The following is a 21339-nucleotide window of genomic DNA, read 5'->3' as shown; positions in this document are numbered from 1 at the left end:
GCTGGTATGAGTGTGGGTTAGTTCACAGTTTTTGTTGTTGTTGTTTTCTATGTTGTTTGGCAGGAGTAGAACAGCTGTCGCCTAAGAGTTTTCTGTCTTGCTAGGCTGCCCCTTGCCTGGTCCTTTGGCGAGAGAGGGTAGCCTTGTGTTGAGACTTTTTTGTCTGTGCCCATCAGCATTCCTGGTTGCCAGCGTCTTCAGCTCCAAGTCTGGGATATATGAGACTTGGAGCTGAAGAAAAGAAAAGAAAACCAGAGAACTCACCACCATGTTTTTCCTAGGGTCTCAAGTGTCCTCAAGTGTCCTCACTGGCCTGCCTTCCTCTCTTCACCCTTCAGAATTTTCTTATGTTTATTTTATATATAATGTCCAGGGTCCTTAGTTGTATTTAGCCTAAATTTTGAAATAGAATGCAGTCATACTATACATACGTTTAACTTTACTGTAATTCAACAGTACTCTCTGTGGTTGTAAGGGGAGAGAGAAAAAAGATTTTAGATGGTGGGGGCTCTTCTGCCTGCTGCTCCATTCAATGGGTTTATGCCCTGGAAGTGTGTGTAATTATACCTGAAACAATGTGTATCATATGCCTATTTGTGAAGGATTTTTTAAAGTTTTGCCAACTACTAAAGTAGAAAGCATGGTTCACATGACTATTTTATGGCCATCATTAGTGCTTTTATGGGCATCTTTCATGAAGAAATGAAAAGACTAATTGGAGGGCACACTTAAGCCTTGACTAACAAAGAGTTAGGAGAACCAATAAAATTATATGGGATTTTTATAAACAAAGCCAGGTACTGTACGTTCATGGAAGTTGTACGTGAATGAATGATTATACATGTAAATATGTGTGTGTGTCTATGTATATACACATATATATCCTAGTTATAGTCAAATTACATTTATGAGTTTGTTTGTTTTTTTTTTGCATATAGATTCACCAGATACAAATTCATGAAAAATTCATCAGAGATAGTCAAGGAAAAGCAGAACCTGTACTTGATAAGAAGAATAAAAAACTGCTCTGCAGAAAGTGCAAAGCCTTTGCATGTTATACGGCCGACATAAGGGTGATCGAGGTAAGCAGCCTTTCTAACAAAGAGCACTGGGGCATTTTTTAGCACTCATTAACGCTTACTGTCTATGGGCGAGATATTTATAGTAAGAAAACTATTGTTTCTGTTGTCATCATGGCCCTGGTCCATGTATTTTAAAAAGGCTAAAAAGTTAAAAAGGAAGCGTTAATCTTCAATAATAAAGAACTAGTTAGGGCCGGCCCTGTGGCTTGGTGGTTAAGTGCGCGCGCTGCGATGCTGGCAGCCCGGGTTCGGATCCTGGGCGCGCATTGAGGCACCACTTCTCTGTCCATCCTGGGGCCGAGTCCCACATACAGCGACTAGAAGGGTGTGCAGCTATGACATACAACTATCTACTGGGGCTTTGGGGGCAAAAAATAAAATAAATAAAATCTTTAAAAAAAAAAAAAAAAGAACTAGTTAAAAAAATTACTGCACAGCCACTTAATTAAATATTATGTAGCCATTAAAAATAATAGTTATGCTAAGTGCAGGGTGGTTTCCTGGATTAGATCCTAGAACAGATAAAGGATGTTATTAGAAAAAGTGGTAAAATCTGTAGTTTACGTAATAGTAATGTGCCGATATTAATTTCTTAGTTTTGGCAAATGTGCAATGGTGTGTGAGATTGTCAGCGTTCAGGGGAGCTGGGAGGGTGTACAGGAATTCTCAGGACTATCTTTGCAACTTTTCTGTAAACCTAAAATTATTCCAAAGTAAAGTTTATTAAACAAAATGCTTCTGAAGCTTATGTAGTGTAATGAAAAACTCCTTGCAGACTAATGGTAAAGTGGAAAAAATAACCAGGATACAAAATTATAAATATGCTCTGATTATCGTGGTGTGAAATAATAGCAGCAACACCACCACCACTACCAAAAAAACTAAAAAATCAAAAAATTTATTTTTGTACCAAAAAAGCCTAGAGCAAATATACTAAAATGTATTAATATTTTGCAGTAAGACTCCATGATTTTTTTCTCTCTTTCTACTATTTTATGTTTTCTAAACTTTTTGGGATATGGATCACTTTTATAATGAAACAAAATATCTCCTTGTTTTAAAAACATGACACGTGTAGCTTAGCTTTCTCTCTCTCTATTTTTGTGTGTGTGTGTGTGAGGAAGATCTGCCCTGAGCTAACGTGCATGCCAATCCTCCTCTTTTTGCTGAGGAAGACTGGCCCTGGGCTAACATCCGTGCCCATCTTCCTCTCTCTCTATGTATTTTTAAACTTTTAGATAAAGGATTAGAAAAATCTCCAAAGACAAAAATTGGATGTAACTCTTGCTGCCGATGGTGGGAGGGTGGAGGCCTGGCTGGCTCAGACGATGAGTTGTTTCTTGAGGTTCCGTTTGGTCGGGAAAGCTGAAGTCTCCAGTCAGTCCAGCCGTTTAAGCAAGAAGCCCATTACAGGGGACATTGGCGGGGTCCCCTGCCTTTCTGAGGCTGCTTCCCCAGCTGTGAGAGGTCCTCCAGCTCCAGCGTGGGTGATTTTTCTGTTGAGACGGCCCTCTTAGACCGCACGCTTTCCTGCAGTGTTCCGTGCAGTGTGGCCTTTTCTCAGGGTGACTCTGAGGCTGACTGCAGGCGGGGCCTGTGGACACATTAGGCCCTGGACCCCTTCAGGTCCACACTGACCGTTTCTTGTTCTTCTCTTACCCTTTGGATTATGCCTGTCAGGGCCACTGGTGGACTCAGGCTTCGCAGATCTTCAACAGATACCCCTTTTGTTTCTGAATTAATAAAGAGTATCTACTCATGGGAGCGAGGTTGCCTGGAAACTTAGTCCTCCTCTTCATGAGAAGTCCCCTATCACCTCCCTTGCACCGCCACCCCACCCTCCCCTCCACATGTGTAACTGGGAGTCAGGCTGTACCGGGAGTCAGGTGAACCCATATTTCCTTCTTCCCCCATCTATAAAATAAGTGGGATCCCACCTGCTCATCATCTCGGTTATCATGGAGTTTTCTTTTCGTAATCACAGTTATGTACTGGTTCTAACGTTCTGTTTTGTGTTATTCAATCCCTTCTTGTGTAGGAATGCCATTACACTGTGGTTGGAGATGCTTTCAAGGAATGCTTTGTGTGTGAAAAACACCCCAAACCAAAGAGCTTTGGGAGTTTTGAGAAGAGAGCAAAGATATTCTGTGCCGGAGAGAACTGCAGACATGACTGGGGAATCTATGTGAAGTATAGGGCATTTGAGATTCCAGTTATAAAAATTCAAAGTTTTGTGGTGGAGGATATTGCAACCGGAGTTCAGACACTGTATGCCAAGTGGACGGACTTTCATTTTGAGAAAATACCGTTCGATGCTGCAGAAATGCCCCAATGACCTGACGACCTCAGTCTTCAGCTACAGGGAAGGGGTGACCTGAGTGAAGAAGAAATTAGCCCCAGTGGGTAAATCATGAATTGCTTGTACCACCATGAAGATGTTTTACCTGAGGCTTGTACCACACTGAATGTTTATTACTGAACTTCACCTTCTGTGTGTTAATTTCAACACTTTGTAGTCCATCATACATGTAAAGCACAAGGGAGGGAACCACAGCCCCGAATGCTCTTACGCCAATAGAGCTTTAAGTACTGGGGAAAAGTTACAAAGCCTGAACTTCCGTTTCTATCCTTCCCTTCAGAACCAACTGCCAGTGTGTACCCAGTAGCCACTCAGTACACACTGGAATAAATGAATGAATGAATGTTGAAAGGGTTTTCCTGACTTCCATTTCTTTCCTGAACCTATGGTACACTGGCTTTTGCCCTTAATAATCTACTGCAGTTGTTCTTGTCAAGGTCACCAGTGACTCTGTTGCCAGATCCATTGGGCGCTTCTTTGGCCTTCTCTCCTTCGACCTCTTTGCTCCTGGTGAGTACTCTTTCCTTGGAACTCCCTCTTGGCTTCATCCTTTCCGGTTCTATCCCAGTCTTTTCTATTGGTTCCTTTTTACTGATCCCTTAAATGTGGATAATTCCAAGGGTTCAATATATATACATATACATATGTGTAATAGTTACATACGGTTGTGTTCTCTGTGTAGCAATGTGTGGCATGTAATCTTAAAATTCTGTAGTGGACAGCTTTTAGTAATGGGGGCATGTAAGTGATACAGTACTGCTTGAGAAGTTGATTTCTGTTCTTTTAGGTTATTGTACATCTTGCCCTATTAATTTGCTTTCTTAACCTGTGCCATCATTCCCTTTGAATGGTCATCTCAGGCCATTTTCCAACAACAGTGGGTGGCGAACATTTGGACTGTGTTCTCAGTTAGGTCCCTTGGATGATACTGATGAGGCAGTTTAATTTGCTGTCCTATTTACAAAATTAGAATACATATCCGGATGGCTTTCCAGTGTCACTTAACAAGGTTTGCTGATGCTCCAGAGCTTAGTTTGGGGTTTTCTAGACACGGAGACAGCTGCCTGAGTTCTGCTGTTTCCATCCAGGCCAAGGTATTTTGTGTTCAATTCCGGGTAGGCTCTAGAGTGATTTAAGCATCTTCCTAAAACAGACTCAGATTAGTTGTTTGTAATTCACCAGGACCATCAATGGCCTAAACAAACCTCCAAACATCATAAAATGTTAATAATATGTTCAACATGTGATTGCATAACTCTTTTCAAGTGGCACCTATTTACATCTTTGGTGTCCAAGAGACCACCCATGCTACCCAAATCAACCCCAGAGATCAGTGGGGTGACATGCTACAGCCACCTCCCTCTCCATTTCATCTGGCTGAGAATTGGAGAACCTGCCAGTTACATAACCTCTCCTTGGCTTAATTTTCTTCTTCTGTAAAACAAGGATAATACATAACTCTAAGGGCTAGTAGAGGGTTTTAACTGAAATGTGTGAAAAGTACATGATATAAACAGTGGTTGCTTGATAATGGTTATTACTAGAAGTAGTCTTAGTAAGACTCAATTAAAATGGATTATTAAAGCCAACTTTCTTGCTGACTTTTATTCATTTTCCACTTATATTTCATTAGAGTATTCAGGTTCTGGTCACCAATTCCAGTGTAGGGGTTTCCCCACACCACTGAGCAATTCTCCAACACCAGCTGGGTGTCCTATGATTTAGCTCAGTTCTGGCACTATCTACCTGGAGATCCCGTCAGATCCCGCAGGTTAAGGGCTCAGTCCTACAAGACTGCCACCCCCCCGCCCTCCCTGGCCCAGCCCCACTTCAGACGCCAGTCACAAGTTCAGGTTATCACCTGTGCTTCTGGACTGACTGTCTCTAGATTGGAGGTTCTTACGACCTCCTCCTTGGGTTCAGTTAATTTGCTAGAGCATTTCAAGGAACTCCGAGAAAGATTTTACTTGCTAGATCACTGGTTTATTATAAAAGGATATAACTCAGGAACAGCCAGGTGGAAGAGAGGCAGCTCTTCCATCAAGGTGTGGGGAAAGGGCGTGGGGTGTCCATGGCCTCTCCAGGCGCACCACTCTCCCCAAATCTCCACGTGGCCACCAACCCAGAAGCTCTCCGAACCCTGTCCTTTTGGGTTTTTATGGAGGCTTCCTTCCATAGGCATGATTGATTAAATTATTGGCCATTGGCATTTGATTCAACCTCTAACTCCTCTTCCCTCCCCAGAGGTCAGAGGGTAGGACTGCAAGTTCCAACCTTCTAATCACATAGTTGGTTCTCCTGGCAACCAGCCCCCATCCAAAAAAAGGTTACCTCGTTAACATAACAAACACTTTTGCCGCTGTCATCACTTAGGAAATTCCAAGAGTTTTAGGAGCTCTGTGCCAGAAATGAGGATGAAGACCAAATATATACACTTGTATTTCTTATTATAAATCACAGTCCTACAAGTCTCTCTTTTTAAATGTGATTGCCTTTTTTGGATGTTGTTGTTTAAGAACTCCAATAGGATGTATAAAACATCGACTGGAAATCTATTTGAGAAAAGTTCTCTCCAGTATCTAACTGGTTCAGTTTGGATGAAGGTGAATAGTCCTCACTTCTCTTCAACCAATAGAAGGCGGCAGACTAAAGCAGAAACAAGAAAAACTCAGAATTTGCTAGTTTGACTTGAGCATGGAGTCAAGCCATTGCCAGGCCTAGAGCCTGGAAGAGGACAGGCACTTGGTTAATATTTACTGAATGAAAGACACTGGTAGGTAGAGTTCAAAAATTGCAAACTCTTGACTGACACCCAAATGCTGGTCATTGGATTTCTAGATCAAAGGCTGCATTTCAGAACCAGCTGGGGAGTCTTTTTCATGGGCACACGCCCAGCCCCCATTCGAACATCCTGGCAGGGCGTCCAGCCACGTGTGGTTTTCGCAGCTCCTCAGTGGTTCAGATACCGTCCCTTATACAACCACAGGATCTTGTTATCTCTGTCGTCCCTGCCAATGCCCACGTCGTGATATTTTCCCCTGAAATGAAAAGTCCCATTCAATCAAATGCCTAATTGCATAACAAGGGCAGTAAAGTCTGATTCCTGTCTTTAAAATTGATATTATTATTTGATTTTAAAAAACAAAGAAGCCGTCAGGTCTGCGTTTCCTCAAGCACGTCCTGTGGAACACAGTGCTGAGATGCTCTGAAGAGCATACTCCGTGGTGTGATGGGTTTCTGTGGTGCCTGCTGCCCCCTCCCCTCAAATGAGAGGTTTACAGCCTGCCTTGTCATTGTGTGTCACTGTGTCAGTTCTGCGGTAATAAGACCCAGTTAACCCACTGGTTCCCAAATACACTGACCCTGAAACTCTTACTCATGGGATGTCGTTAACTTCTTGTAGAAGCAGGTAGCTGCCCCAATGCTGACCAGACAACCAGAACCTAACTGGACAATTAATTACAGGATCTGACCAGTAACTCTGTTTTATTATGCTATGAAATAAAACTATAAATTTCATAAATTTATAAAACTAAAAACTCCATAAATCTGCACTGAATATGTAGGCTTCAGTTCTTGGGATGCAAATTATTAAAACTGTTAAAATATCGGCTATAATTATATAATCATTGTTCATGATAATTAGGCTGTTGGGTGAACAAAAGCCACGTGGGTGTTAAATTCTGTTGTGGCCATGACATTTGCCAACTTTCTAACAGGGCGGCCAGTGGAGCCTTGGTTACTGTTTTTTAGAACAGAACTCGAACTTGCTCCTACATAATCCTGTGGAGTTCACCGCACTGTCCTAACATAACCCTGAAAGGGAAACTGCCCAAAATAAGGTTCTTCATTTAGGTGACTAGGAAACTCCCAGTATTTTAGGCCAGGGACTACTGGGAGCCAAATCTCTAAGATCACAAATTTCTAATTGTCACCCAGCGCTGCTGGTGGCCATACCCCCGGCACATGGAGCGGCCCAAAAGAATGAGGCCATCACAAATGGAAGGTAAGATGAGAGGGGAAACGATGGGAGGGGGCCTGAGTTTGAGTCCCTAGATCCAATCAAGCCTGTGGTCATGGCTACCCCTGTCCTTCAAGGTCTATGAACCAATTATTATTTTCTCGGCTTAAGCCAGTTTGAGTTGTGCTTCTAACACCATAACTGAGAGTCATGACTAATATATCCTTCCCCTAGATCGCTGTCCATGCACCACAAAGACGTGGGGGTGTACGCACCCACAGGAAGGCCGTGCCACAGCCAAAGACACATGTGCTTCTTTGCTGGATTAAATCTGTCAGTTAACTCACTGTGCGCACCAAGGAATGCCTGTTTCCCGAGGAGAGATCAGGCAGTGACGGGTTTGGAAAAACACAAGAATAAGGAGATGGGAATCCTACAGAGAGGAAGCAGGACCGGGGCCAGGAAGAGCAGCATACTTTAACCTGGGGAGGAGGAGGACCAGTGCCTTCTTGAGAAACCAGGTAAAAGGGGCTGGTTTGTTGAGCCTTGTTGTGGGCAAGGATGTGACACTGGCCAAGACGCTATTAGTGAAAAGGATGGAGCGTGTGTTTGGAGGTACAAGGGCAGAGTCCAGAGTGACGGGACTCCATTCTACCAGACACAGCCACCGAATGCGGGGAGCTAGATCGCTCCCCAGACGCTCAGAAATGGGGAGCCAGGAGGGTGAGGGTCTGCTCGTTCGGCCTTGCTTAGTGTTTTTATGCTGGGACTGATCCTAATCTGAGGGTCACAGGCTTTTCTGTACAGCAGGGTCTGTTTGTAATTTTGGTTCATGAGCACAGGTTAGACCCTGGACCTCAGAGGCAGGGATGCTCAGTGACCTGTCCTGTCCCTCCTCCAGGAAGAGATGCGGACAGGACTTGATCCTAGGCGTTCTGATGACCAGGCCACAGCCCCTGAGAGCTAACGTTGGGATTTAAAATTCATTACAAAGAGATTAACTTGTAAGCTACAAGGTGCCCTGTCAGGGACTGAATGTTTGTGTGCCCCACCAAATTCATGTGTTGAAGCCCTAACGCCCACTGTGACTCTGGAGATGGGACCTCTAAGGAAGCAACTAAGGTTAAATGAGGTCACGGGGGGGGGGGGGGCCCTTACAAGAGGAGACACCGGAGAGCTGTTCTTTCTCTCTCCATGCGCGTGCATTAAGGAAGGGCCACGAGGGCACCGGAGAAGGCGGCCATCCAAAGCCAGGAAGAGAGCTCTCACCAGAAAACGAATTGGCTGCAACCTTAATCTTGGACTTCTAGCCTCCAGAAGTGTGAGAAAATCAATTGCTGATGTTTGAGCCACCCAGTCTATGATATTTTGATATGGCAGCTGGAGTAGACTAAGACATGTGCCCTGAAACAACTTCAGTGATGAAAACGAGCAGAGAAATCAGTACGAAAATCAAAAAAATTATGATCTGCTCGCCATACTACATTATCGCTCCTGCTACCCTCCTGTCTGGTCCCAAACAAGGCAGAGGACAGATAGGTTCCTCAACACTTCCGTTTTACCTGCACAGATGTGGCTGTAAAAACAGGAGAACTTGAAGGTCATCCAGGCTTCAGGATGCTGCGGTCTGAGATCTGCCCTGCTCCCAACACCCCCAAACTAGAGCCACACACACAGCAGAAGTCAATTCCAAAGTCAGAACGTCTTCCTTGAAAATAGATTTAATCTTATTCAAATTAGAAATGTTCACCTCCAAAGTCCTCCTCTTGACCAATGAAGAATTTTCTGGGAAAATTTTTCAAGATAGATAGTGCAAGAAAACTTCACATTTCTTTACTGTTGATCTATCAAAAGGTACATAACTAAAAAATATCAGCATTTGACCTGTCCACGAGGTGTCAGAATCATTCACTCTGAAGAAAAAGGGGGAGTTGACACACTGATTTGAAGTGTAGAAAGTTCTTCTCTACCACTGTCAGTTAACACTGGTATAAGATGCAAAGGCCAGTGACCCCCAGGGAAAGCAGAGGAGGAGAGGAGAACAGAGGGGAACTAAAGAAGGGCGGGAGACCCCTTCTGAGACGACTCATTTGTGTTCAGCTGAACATTACCAGGTGAGAGTGACAAATCATCGTTCTGTGATCAGTAACTTTAAAGACGAGCTCAGTTCTCTCTTCCTGCACTACTGACATTCCCACCATTCTAGCTTCAAATTCTAGAAAAAGATAAAAAGATTAACAGAGATAGCGAAGGTAGAAACTGCTGATTTTGCGCCTGGAGGCCTGGCACCAGCACCCCAGTGCTCGGGCGCTCATCTGTGAGGCAGCACCCTGAGGGAGGCAGGAGGGACGCTTCTGCACCCGGGCCCCGCCGGCTGGGGGCGCCGCGCTCTCCCTGGCAGAGCTCGGAGTGCAGGGCTCCTAAGAAGCGAGGGCCTACTTGGCCATCCTGCGGATCATGTAGTTGAGGATGCCCCCGTTGTGGAAGTAAGTGAGCTCCACGTCGGTGTCAAACCTCATGACGGCCTGGAAGGTCTTCCCGGTATCCAGCTGTGATGACAAAGCAGCAGAAAAGAACCTTTGAGGGAGGAGGCGAGGCAGCAGTCAGGGGGGACCCCGCCCAGCCTGCCCGCAGGACTGCCCCTCAAAGTGTGGTCCGCACACCAGCAGCGCCCGGGAGCGTGTGCAGTCTCTGGCCCCAGCCCAGCCCCGCTGAGTCAGAGGCTGCGCTTTAACGAGGTCCCCAGCAGACTCGTCTGCAGAGTATAAATGACAGAAGCGAGAGACAGCAGGGAATTCGACATAGCCTCTCAGGGAGCAGCTACCAGCAACGTTTAGGACAACATTTTCTGAACCCTCTCTGGGAGCTCCCTGCGGATAGAAGCGTTGCAGGCTCGCTGAGGTCTCATCTCGGCTGTCCCTCAGGCGGCTGGCCCAGCCGCTCACACTGGGACACAGACCTCAGCCGTGGCCTCTGCCCGGGTGTCTGAGTCACCCCGAGACCTTGGTGCCAGGCGCTCAATCCTCACCTCGCCCAGGGAGCTGTCATTTTTACCTCGGGGTTGATCAAAGCCTGGGGCCTGGGGTGAGACTCAGGGATGGAGTGAGTGTGTCTGCTGTTCACATTTTTACAACAAAAAGGTGTTTTTTAGAGAATGTCCTATCCCTGAGCCTTCATCACTATTCTCTGGGCCACGTGACATCAGGAGAAACAGGAGCTAGTGGGGCTGGTAGGTAAGAAAGGAACTGATGATAACTCTACGGATAAACAGAAATAAGTAACAGACCAGCAGGCATCATGCTCACTGTGCTGTGAAGGCAGGTGGAACAGCTGCTGGCAGAGCGCCTATGTCCAATGCTGGCCTAAGGAGGGATTTTTTCCCTTCCACATCCCACTGATTTCCTTCTCACAAGGTTGATACAAACGCAGGGTCCCTTTTAGCCGGGCCTGGCCTGAGGGGGCTCTGGCTTACCTTGACCTGGACTTTCATTCGTGGTTTGAGGTTTTCTGGAATGCTGACAGTGTATCGCTCCTGCCCGGTGAGTCCCAGGGTGTCAGCGGTCTCCCCAGGGAGATACTCGAGCGGGATCACCCCCATGCCGACCAGGTTACTGCGGTGAATGCGCTCGTAGCTCTCAGCCAGTACAGCTTTGATCCCCTGATGAGCCAAGACAGCAGTTTGGACACAGTTCTGATTTTTCTTTAGATACACAAAAACTTTTCAGAAGACTTCCTGAGTCAAAACTCTTCTCATACCTAAATCCTTTATGAGTACCATTTAATCCTTTACAGAAAATGCTACCCTCCCGTTACACAGTAGCTAGTCTGAACTGAGTGCCTACAAGGCACAGGCACGGGGTGAGCACGTAAATGAATTCTCTCTTTCCCCCTCCGCCAACCCTGGGAGGTGGAAGCTGTGACAGCACCGTCCCCCTTGACCCAGGGAGTTAGTTGTAGTTTCTGGTATTTGAATCCACGCAGTCTGACTGTGCACTTGGCCACTTTGTGAGACAACATCTCTTAGCAAACTTCCACTGTATCTGGAATCCAGACCACAAACAACATAAAGAAAACTCTTTCCTTTCCCTTAAAATTTGCTATTATTGTAGATGCACTGGCAGACACAGAAGATTTAATCACAAAAGCAACCTTCAGAACATACTACAGAGAAAGTAAATGCTTACCTGCTATGTGATGCTTTTATACTTCCTGTCTCAAGAATAAATGGCATTGAATATAGTCTCGATATTAAGCTTCCTATAAAGCAGATTTTATTGGTTTATCTATAACTGGTGTGGGAGATCAAGATTTGGCCACCCTGAAATCTATCTCTTTACCTTGGTTGTTTTCTCTAGGGACGTTTGACCCCCCCCCCCCACTAACTGCCTAAAGAATTTGACATGGTGGCTCCTTCCTGGAACAGATCTATCATGATGGCTGTAAAGATAATGTAGGATGGAGGTTACAATAGAAAAGGCACCAACAAGCCCCTCTTATCGGAAGTTCTGTCTCTCTGGCCACACTCTCTGGATGGCCCTTCGAGGAGTTGCCAGACAATCATTTACATTTATAAGGGAAATCTCCATTTGTAAAGGTATCTCCCTCTCTGTTTTGGGAAGAGGGGGGGATGGCCTCATTTCTAGAGGCTTATCAATGTGGAAGGTGAGGCCTTAAATCTGCATAATAACCTTACTCTTGTTTACTGTGCTTTAGTGGTAATCTCCTGTAACTGACTCCCCCCACCCCCAAAATCCTCCTTTGTCACTGGCTGAACATGGTATTTAAGATGAGAATTTCTGCTATTGTGTTGAGAAACGCAGTGTCCCTGCTTTCTCCCATGTATACATGTTATTAAACTTGGTATTATTTTCTCCTGCTAACCTGTCTTGTTAATTATTTGGCCAGCCAGAAGAACCTTAAGGGAAAGGGCAGAGGGAGATTCTCCCTCTTCCCCCGACAGTTTTGGCGTAGTCGCCAGGAGCCACACTGGCTGGCAAGTTGCCTTCTCTGGCTGGAAGACCTGCCTTCTCCCTGGACTACTGCAGATGATGAGATATGGGAAAGCCTGACGAAAGCCGGCAAAAGGTAAGACTTCTTACCACGTCGGCCTCCAGGCATCTCTATCTGCGGAGTCCGGTGGAAGGAAGTGGTGAGAATTTTTTTCTCTTTCTAAATTTAGATTAGCAGGAGAAAATATTTGGGAAACTAGTTTCTTGTGCTTTTAGTGACTCTTGGTTTAAATTTGGTAGAGTACTCCTGGTTTTGATCTTGATCCCTTTTCCTCCCAGAGTAGTCTCTGTCTTATTCTGTGTCCTGAGAACTTGGCTTTGTGACCAGTGAGAATCTTCTCCTTGGTCTCCACCATAGGGAAGGTGCATTTACCGGGGTGCACCTTGGTGGCCAGTTGAGTAGACTGGGGTTCTGAACTGTCTCTTTGTCCGGCTGTGCCAAGATCTCAGGGGAGTTTGTCATAAAGGGACCAGTCCATAAGGGCTTTTGTCGTCTTAACCTTCTTTGCTTGTTAGTGCTGGAAAAATCCTATTCCAGTATCGCCCGCCCGGTGTCACAGATTAGCGGGTCTGTGACTGGAGGCGTCCCACACTATTGTGGGAGACCGGAGCACCACACCATCCTTACCGCCTATGCAACGAAGGTCTTTACTTTCTCTGAATATCTTTGGGAGTGAATTCTGTGGATCATGGGGGCTACATCATCTGCGCCCTCACCAGGGACGCCTCTTGCGTCCATGGTAAAGATTTATTCTAAGCGTGGAAAGTTACCTCCGGGTCTTTGCTTAAAAAGGCTTATTGGGGGCCGGCCCCGTGGCTTAGCGGTTAAGTGCGCGCGCTCTGCTGCTGGCGGCCTGGGTTCGGATCCCAGGCGCGCACCCACGCACTGCTTGTCCAGGCTGAGGCCGCATCCCACATACAGCAACTAGACGGATGTGCAGCTATGACATACAACTACTGGGGCTTTGCGGGGAAAAAATAAATAAATAAAATCTTTAAAAAAAAAAAAAGGCTTATTGGTTCGAGTCACTATTGGAATAAATATACAAATGAAAATCCTACTCGTCAATGGCCAGACGACGGATCCTTTGAATTGGAAAAACTTCTAAATTGGGGAAAAAAAATTGTTTTGAGAGCTCTCACATAATTATTTATTTGGTACCTAAGAAAAGGCCAGAAAAAAGAAGGGAAAAATTTAAATAGCCTTAAGACCTTGACTCAGGTTACAATTGAATTGAGAACATGTAAAAGTGTAAGTGTTGATAAGATTAGAAAGGTTAGAATGTTTGAGCTAATTTTATATAAAGAGGTTACATCAACTTTGCCTTTATATGTTTTAAAATGTCTGACTGGGAATGTTTCTCTTGTCCAAAATTAGAAGACCAAGACCTATTGATAAAAATCTTAATGATAACTGTGTTTAAAGGTATAAGAGGTGATGAAATTTACATGAAATTTTATAGGAAAAAACTGATGTTATTTCTATTACAGAACTGGTTAACAAAAATAGTAATTTAAATGATGGCTAATTTTATCTGATGTCTTATGAAGTCTTATAGGCAATCTAAATAATTATTGGGAACAAGTAAATAGTTGTGAAAAAGATAAATGTTAGATGAACTTTAAACAATAATTATGTTATGGTGGTTACAGCTTCCAAACTCTTTTTGGTGACTTAAAACTTTAGAGTTTTGCTAAATTTTATGATAAAAATTCACTGAGTATCATCATTTCCAAATAAGATATTAGACATTGATTGCTAAATATAGGTTTGTCTACTTTGGCTTTTTTTTATTGCAGGAAAACTAAAAGATGTTTTGGGTCTACTAGTAAACATGTCTTGTGTTTTATTAAAAGATTGTACTATAAAGTAACATATTTCTAAAAGTTATGAAGTGTTTATAAATTTTCCAAGCCACAAGATACTAATGTAAAAGAAAGTTTATAATTGTTTACTTAGTTTTTACTTACAAATTAAGGTTTCTAGAGGTTAAAATTTCTAATTAATACATGTGATTGAAGCTACTAAAAATTAAAAAAAAATATATCTGTGTACAGGGAAAATCAAATATATAAAAAAAAATACAAAGAATAAAAATATTTTGTTTGATTGATTAAGAAAGATAAATTTGTCCTCAAGTACTAGGAGGAAAAAAAAAGGCATAAGACAAATTCTGAATGTAAAAAAAAAGTTATAGAAGGTTTGTAGAAAGAATTCTAGAAAAAGAGTTTTTACATGGTCAAGTTGGCTAAGATTAAAATAAATTTAATTAAGTAAATGAGTTTTAATATCAAAAGTAAGCTGGTACAAAATTATAATTTGGTCTTATTTCTCTTAAAAGGATAATTTTCTTAAACTTGATAAAGAGGTTACAAAAGATTTTTCTTTACCTTTGGGTAAGTCTACCTAAAAGACAGAAAAAAAAAAAAAACTTAAAATAATTTCCTGTGTTCAAAAGACTGAGGTCTCTCTATTAAGGCTTTTCGGACTGTTAGTGCTCTGTTTGCATTGACTTGACTGTTTATATTTTTGACAAGCTTCCCCAAAATTCATATCTTAAATAAAGTCTTTTTTTTACTCTTTTTCTTTGAGAATTTTCAAAGGGCCCTGGAACTTCTCAAAGAAATTTGCTCTCTTCCTATAAGGAGAAAGATACTTAACTTATTAGGCTTATTCAGTATGTTAAATTACATGGAAAGCATTGTCAGACAAATGATGATAAGTCTGCTTAGGTGGTATTATGTGGGCAAATGTTATTGACATAGGTGTTTTAAAATTGTATAACATTACTGAAATTCTGATCTGTCCTGGTTATCAATCATAATTCTGGTTATTATTTTAAAGTGTTGTATGTCACAAAATTAACCAAATTTCTCTGTCAATTGCCATTTTGAAGTCTTTTTGTTTACAGACATTTCTTTGCTCTAAGAGCTTTTGCAAAATGTTTCAACTTCAAAAAAATTCATGGAAAGGACTCTGACATTTACACTGGAATACAGGTTTTTGACAAACTTTCTGATCATAAAACTGAACTTGGTAAGAAATTACAAAAATCTGTTGGAGAGACTGATAACTTCATGAAGCTGCTAACAAAAAGATTGGGATCAACAATGGATTATACAGGACTGAGTGAACTGATAAAGATGATTATAATTTTTATGATTTTTCATTTGAAGTATTGCTGAATTTTTAATGTTTTGTTTTTTCAGATTTAAGGAAAACTTTTTCTCTTTTCTCCTGAGCTAGCTATGACTTATAGCAATTTGGTAAATGATACTTTTGTAAGTAAAATTGAAATATTTCTCTTTCTCTCTACCTGATCCCTCCAGAATTTAAAAACTCTTAGTGAGTGAGTATTGTTGTTTTCATGGCAATATAGTTATTTGCATAAGTTCAATAAGAATCTGTTCTCCTTATAACAGGACACAATTAGAAACATGGGTTATATTACCAAGGTTGTGACTGGAACATCATATTTGTGATATAACCATACAGCTTTTGAGGAATGAAGATTGGACTTTATAGAATAAAGCCACGTGAAAATATTGGCCTGGTGCCTTTATGTTCCAAGCAGCACTTACCAGGATAAGTAAAGAATGTCACTTATCTGGCAGGTACAAGGAACCTCGAAATATTTTGGGGGAACCTCGGAAGAGAGGAATTCACCCAAATCTGTAGGTATTACAGGCAAAGTCTGATGACAAAATCCTTGGCTTGGCTTTCCTGGCCTGGAGAGGCCTTTAAAGTTCAATGTGAGATTCCTTATAAAAAGTTCCAGCAAAGCAGATTTAAAAGAGCCTATGTGATCAACTGCTATTCTTGCTGTACTTATGTAAATAATTGGGCCAACTTTATTAGAACTAGACTTATTTTGCAAACTAGTTAGTTTTAATTTGGCTATCTTAATAAAAATGAGGGTGATTTTAGAGAGAAAAATTATATTTCAGTAAAAACTATAGTATACATTTGCAGATATTAGATCCTAGTTTTGTTAATTGTCTTTTGAGGTTTTTGTTTTATATCTGTTGACTGGACTGGATCCTGATTTCTAGTCTCCTAAAATATCTGGCTACAGATCTCCAAACTAATGTTTTTCATTTTTTTCCCATCATTTTCATTTGGAATCACTAAAAACTAAACCTGCCCTTTTTCCTGAAGCCTTACAAACTGAAGCTGATGGACTTGATATAAACTTAAGAGATGACCTGACGACATCATCAGAGACATTTTAAACTGCAAAAGATACTTTGATGCTGACATCTAAAAATCTTCTTAACTGGCTGTCCTCTGAACTCAGAAACTAGTTTACAATTTGCTCCAACCATTAACCTTGTTTTTTAACCTTGTTTTTCTTTTGTTTACATAGAAATGCTTCTATTAAATACTTGATTGCTTGCTTCCATAATATAGGCGTAACCTTGAGAGCCCACCTGCATCACCACCTTCTAAAATGAACTTAATTAAACTGATCTATTATCAAGACTAAAAAATGTGTTCAGTGAAATGAAACAGCCTACCAACTCAGCTTCTGGACTATGAAACTTCTTTAAGTTTCAAAAGGACTGTGAAACTTCTAGTTTCAAAGGCGGGACTGTGGGAGATCAAGATTTGGCCACCCTGAAATCTATCTCTTTACTTTGGTTGTTTTCTCTAGGGACATTTGACCTCCCCCACTAACTGCCTAAAGAATTTGACATGGTGGCTCCTTCCTAGAACAGATCTATCATGATGGCTGTAAAGATAATGTAAGATGGAGGTTACAATAGAAAAGGCACCAACAAGCCCATCTTATCAAAAGTTCTGTCTCTCTGGCCACATTCTCTGGATGGCCCTGCGAGGAGTTGCCAGACAATCATTTACATTTATAAGGGAAATCTCCATTTGTAAAGGTATCTCCCTCTCTGTTTTGGGAAGAGGGGGGATGGCCTCATTTCTAGAGGCTTATCAATGTGGAAGGTGAGGTCTTAAATCTGCATAATAACCTTACTCTTGTTTACTGTGCTTTAGTGGTAATCTCCTGTAACTGACTCCCCCCACCCCCAACATCCTCCTTTGTCATTGGCTGAACCTGGTATTTAAGATGAGAATTTCTGCTATTGTGTTGAGAAACGCAGTGTCCCTGCTTTCTCCCATGTATACATGTTATTAAACTTGGTATTATTTTCTCCTGCTAACCTGTCTTGTTAATTATTTGGCCAGCCATAGAAACCTTAAGGAAAAGGGCAGAGGGAGATTCTCCCTCTTCCCCCGACACTGGCAATTATATAGCAATGATCAATAGACTGGGATATTCGATGAACAGCACACCTCATTCTCAAATATTAGTTAATTGTAGTTTAGTATGAAGATACCCCTAAAAGGTCTCTTGACATCCAAGGTACACTTTGCAGACTCCCTGCAACAGGGTCACTCGGGGAGCTTGTTAAAAATGTAGATTCTTGGGTCACTCCAGAGGGACTGCATTAGAATCTCTCGCAGGGAGTGTGGGGGGAGGAAGACAGGGATTCTCGTGAGGTATGAGAACTGTGGGAATAGAGCAGTGGTTCCGACCTTTGCTCCATGTTAGAATCACTGGGGGAGGCTTTCAAAGTCCCCAGGTCCAGGCTGTTCCCATGACCGGTTAAACCAGAATCTCTGGGCATGAGATCCAGGCATAGGTAGTTTTAAAAATCCCATGGGTGTTTCCAAATTTAAAAACAAATACAGAGGAAGGGCGGACTCTTCAGAACAGGAGACACTTTGTATGGATTTGTGCATATATGTATTATGTACTGATTTGGGGGGAGTGGAAATCCTTGTGAACACACAACTCTCCACGTCGCTGGCTCTGTGTAAATGGCTGTGCAGGGCTGCAGATGCTGTAGATCCCACCTGTCCACCCCAGTCTGCGTGAGAACAGCCAGCACTGCCGAGAGACTCCGGCGGGGCAGCTGCAGATGGAAGTGTCCGAGCTGGGAAGTTCTGTAGAGAAGTTTTAACTCTGGAGGGTCCTCGGGCGCTGGCTCTCTTCTCCTCCATCAGAGCTCAGGGTGCCCCACCTGACTGCTCGAGGCCTGAATCTCATTTCTACTATCAGCCCCCAGCCCCCTTCCTGAAATCCTTTTCTTCTGTAATTTCTCTGGTTCTTTTCAGCAGTTTCTAGAAAAGGCAGGCCTTTGCCATACTACCAACTAATCCAAGAACATCTTTTCCACAGAGCAAAATGATTGATTAAAAAAATAGATGTGATGTTCAAAGACATTTTTAGGAGCCTGGATGTCTGGAGGGCTGCCTGCCAGCCAGATACATTTTTTCACTCCACTTGCGGATATCAACTTATTCAGTGTTTCCCAAGTGCATGGATTTGCTTGAGCCATAAATCATTTAAATCGACATCAGCTAAGCCATCTTACCCTACCCTGAGGGGCAAATCGGGGCAGCAGGATTCTTCCCTGCTTTCGGGGCAAGCCAATGCTCCAGAGGTGAAAGCTCTCTGCTCCCTGCGCGGCCCCTCCCACGAGGACACCCGGAGCAGGTCAAGCCCTGAGATGCCTGGAGATCCTACAGAGCTGCCTGTGCACACACAGACAGAGCTTCCTTCTCTACCCAGTCTATAAGCCGAGTTTTACAGGCCGTGAAAAGCAGTTGTAGAAAGTGCATTCCCCAAGTTTAGCTAAAGCCCCGCTCCTCACTTCTTCCCTTTTGTGAACTTGACAGACAATACGGTAGCAGGAGCCCTGGCTTATCCCTTGTGTTCACCTGGGACAACGACCTTAAATAAATTTTGGGTCCTCAACCTTTGAGAATGTTAGGAAAACCATGAAACCTTTCCCCATTAAAGACACACACACACTTTTGGACATCATTTCAGAGACTTCACAGACCCACCCCCAACTGTCCTATAGACAGCCCCAAAGATCCATGGTTCGCAGGATATGAATGTCTGAGCTCAGGGAACCAGCTCAAGTCTAGATCAGCTGCACCGAGTGAAGCCAGTCCAGATCTACCCAGCAACAGCAGATGAACCACCACTACAAGCTTTTCTGCACTTGCTCTGCCACCACATCTTCGTGGAGGTAAAGCAACAGAATTGATTCCTGGGCCTCCCCCAGCGTCCCTCTGGTTCAGAGGGGCAGCCACCAGCCGGGTGATCTCTGCGTCATACTCACCAGGAGGAAAGGGCCCTTGGCCGCCCAGTCTCGGGAGCTGCCCGAGCCGTACTCTTTGCCAGCCAGAATGATCAGAGGAAGACCTGCCTGCTGGTACCGCTCAGCAGCATCGAACACATCAAGCTGGGGAAGAGAAGAGGAAGGTTTCACAGACGCAGTAAAGGCACCGAGTGTGGACACAGGCCAGCGAGACCTGGTGAGAGGTTCAGGGTCAGAGGGTCTGCAGCTGGTTAAGTCAACGCAAAGCAAACCGAAAACTCAACCAATCAGCCACCTGGTCTACAAATTCCCAGTTAACTCCATCTATTTACCCCTCCCAAACTGAATTTTATGTTCTTTTAACTGAAATGCCTAACTGTTGTCCTGGTTTTAGAAAAACATTCAAATCCTAGAGTGTCAGGAAGAAAAAGGAAACTAGATCAGATTTTTTCCCCCTCTTCCACTGATTAAACTATTTTAAAGCTTAAAAAACAGAGAATCCCACCAAATACTGGTTTCGACTCAGTATCAGAGACTCAGTGATGCTAAGTTGCTAAGGGTAGCCAAACACAAAGAAAGCAACATATTCTGAAATTACATAAAATGCAAACTTGTATTAGTCACCCTTCTACATGGACGTCAAGGGTAGAGACAATAGATATACAGATGGAAGCACCAATCAATGAAGGACAGGGAAGGATTAACTAATATTTTAGCACACATGAGAAACATCTTACACAAACAGATCCATTTGTTTCTCACAGGAACTCCAAATATTCTGCTGAGCTGAGACTTCACAAAGACATCTGGTATCATCGCTGGAGATGCAGTCATGAAACTAGTGTGTTCCCTGGCTACGGGGGTCAGAAAGTAAAATCCTTCAAAAGAGAGTGTTTCACTTGAAAAGAGCTCTAAAAGGTGTTCAATCAAACTGTCAGGGAGGCGTTCACAAATCACTATTTTGGAGGACTGAGGGAGCCGTGGTTAACTTCACATGGCATTTCCTCAGTCGGGGTAGGATTCTGCATCTTCAGTGGGATCGAACTCATGAATATAGACAGAAACTGCTATAAAGACAGTAAAAGCTTTCTCTGTCCAACCAAATAGTCTGGATCCTTTCCAAAACCAGAAAAAAAACAACCTACTTGATATTTTCAGGGGTATCTATTAGTAGCTTTGGGTATTAAGAATGTGTGTTTTAAAGTGCTTTCAAAACTGCCGCAAAGCTGTCAACCCCAATGACCTGGCAGAGCCCATCACGCTGCCCAAGATCAGAGGGACTCGGCAGGTCTAGGATTCCGGCCTCCCGACTTTTCTGTTACACGGGCCCCGCAGAGAGTACTAAACAGCTTATGAAGCAGCACTCGCTGCACTCTCCCTCTCTTCTAAAGAAGAGAACATAAAATTTAGTTGTTTCTTCTGTTATCGTGCCTCTATAACTTCTAGGTATTATGTTTAAACTGCCAGTTCTTCATTTCTCCATTTTTATCATCCGTCGATTTCCTCCTTTGATGAAGATTTGGTTTTTAAGAACCGCTCCCCAAGGTCCCCTCCCCACACGTCCCCTCTCCCCAGCGTCCCAACAGCATTATGTCACACGTTTTGGTGAGTCGGTGTTTGGTGTCTGCATTATGACGATTATGTCAATGCTATTTATACCTGAGTCACGTAATGTACTATGATTTCCTTTTCTTGGCAATCTAAAAAAATTTCCACTGGAATTAATAATTTTCATTTTTTGTGTGTGCTCACTTGTTTCTACGTCCCTACCCATTAATTAATCCCCAAACGCTCTGCCTA

General features: G+C 43.1%; 2 protein-coding genes across 8 annotated transcripts in view; one reads left to right on the top strand and one right to left on the bottom strand.

Moving 5' to 3' along the window:
* The window catches only part of RIGI (RNA sensor RIG-I), a 65647-nt gene extending 60617 nt beyond the window's left edge, over positions 1–5030 (top strand). For all 4 annotated transcript variants that reach the window (XM_087444713.1, XM_004428376.3, XM_087444712.1 and 1 more), the window contains 2 exons: positions 939–1082; positions 3121–5030. In XM_087444713.1, the coding sequence (XP_087300839.1) occupies positions 939–1082; positions 3121–3417 (441 nt within the window). In that variant the 3' untranslated portion in view covers positions 3418–5030. The remainder of the gene's footprint in view (positions 1–938; positions 1083–3120) is intronic.
* A 4077-nt stretch (positions 5031–9107) lies between these two features.
* The window catches only part of ACO1 (aconitase 1), a 65204-nt gene continuing 52972 nt past the window's right edge, over positions 9108–21339 (bottom strand). For 3 of the 4 annotated variants that reach the window (XM_087444709.1, XM_087444708.1, XM_087444707.1), the window contains 2 exons: positions 19561–19683; positions 16756–18373 (listed from right to left, as the gene is read on the bottom strand). In XM_087444709.1, coding sequence (XP_087300835.1) covers positions 17981–18373; positions 19561–19683 — 516 coding nt within the window. In that variant the 3' untranslated portion in view covers positions 16756–17980. Of the gene's footprint in view, positions 9952–10874; positions 11061–16755; positions 18374–19560; positions 19684–21339 lie in introns of those variants that run through there. The other variant, XM_014786003.2, reaches the window with a different exon arrangement.

The sequence above is a fragment of the Ceratotherium simum genome, chromosome 20 (genome assembly GCF_057802395.1).
Source record: "Ceratotherium simum simum isolate JZ-2026a chromosome 20, ASM5780239v1, whole genome shotgun sequence".
NCBI lineage: Eukaryota > Metazoa > Chordata > Mammalia > Perissodactyla > Rhinocerotidae > Ceratotherium > Ceratotherium simum.
This window is presented reverse-complemented; position numbering and strand designations above follow the sequence as displayed.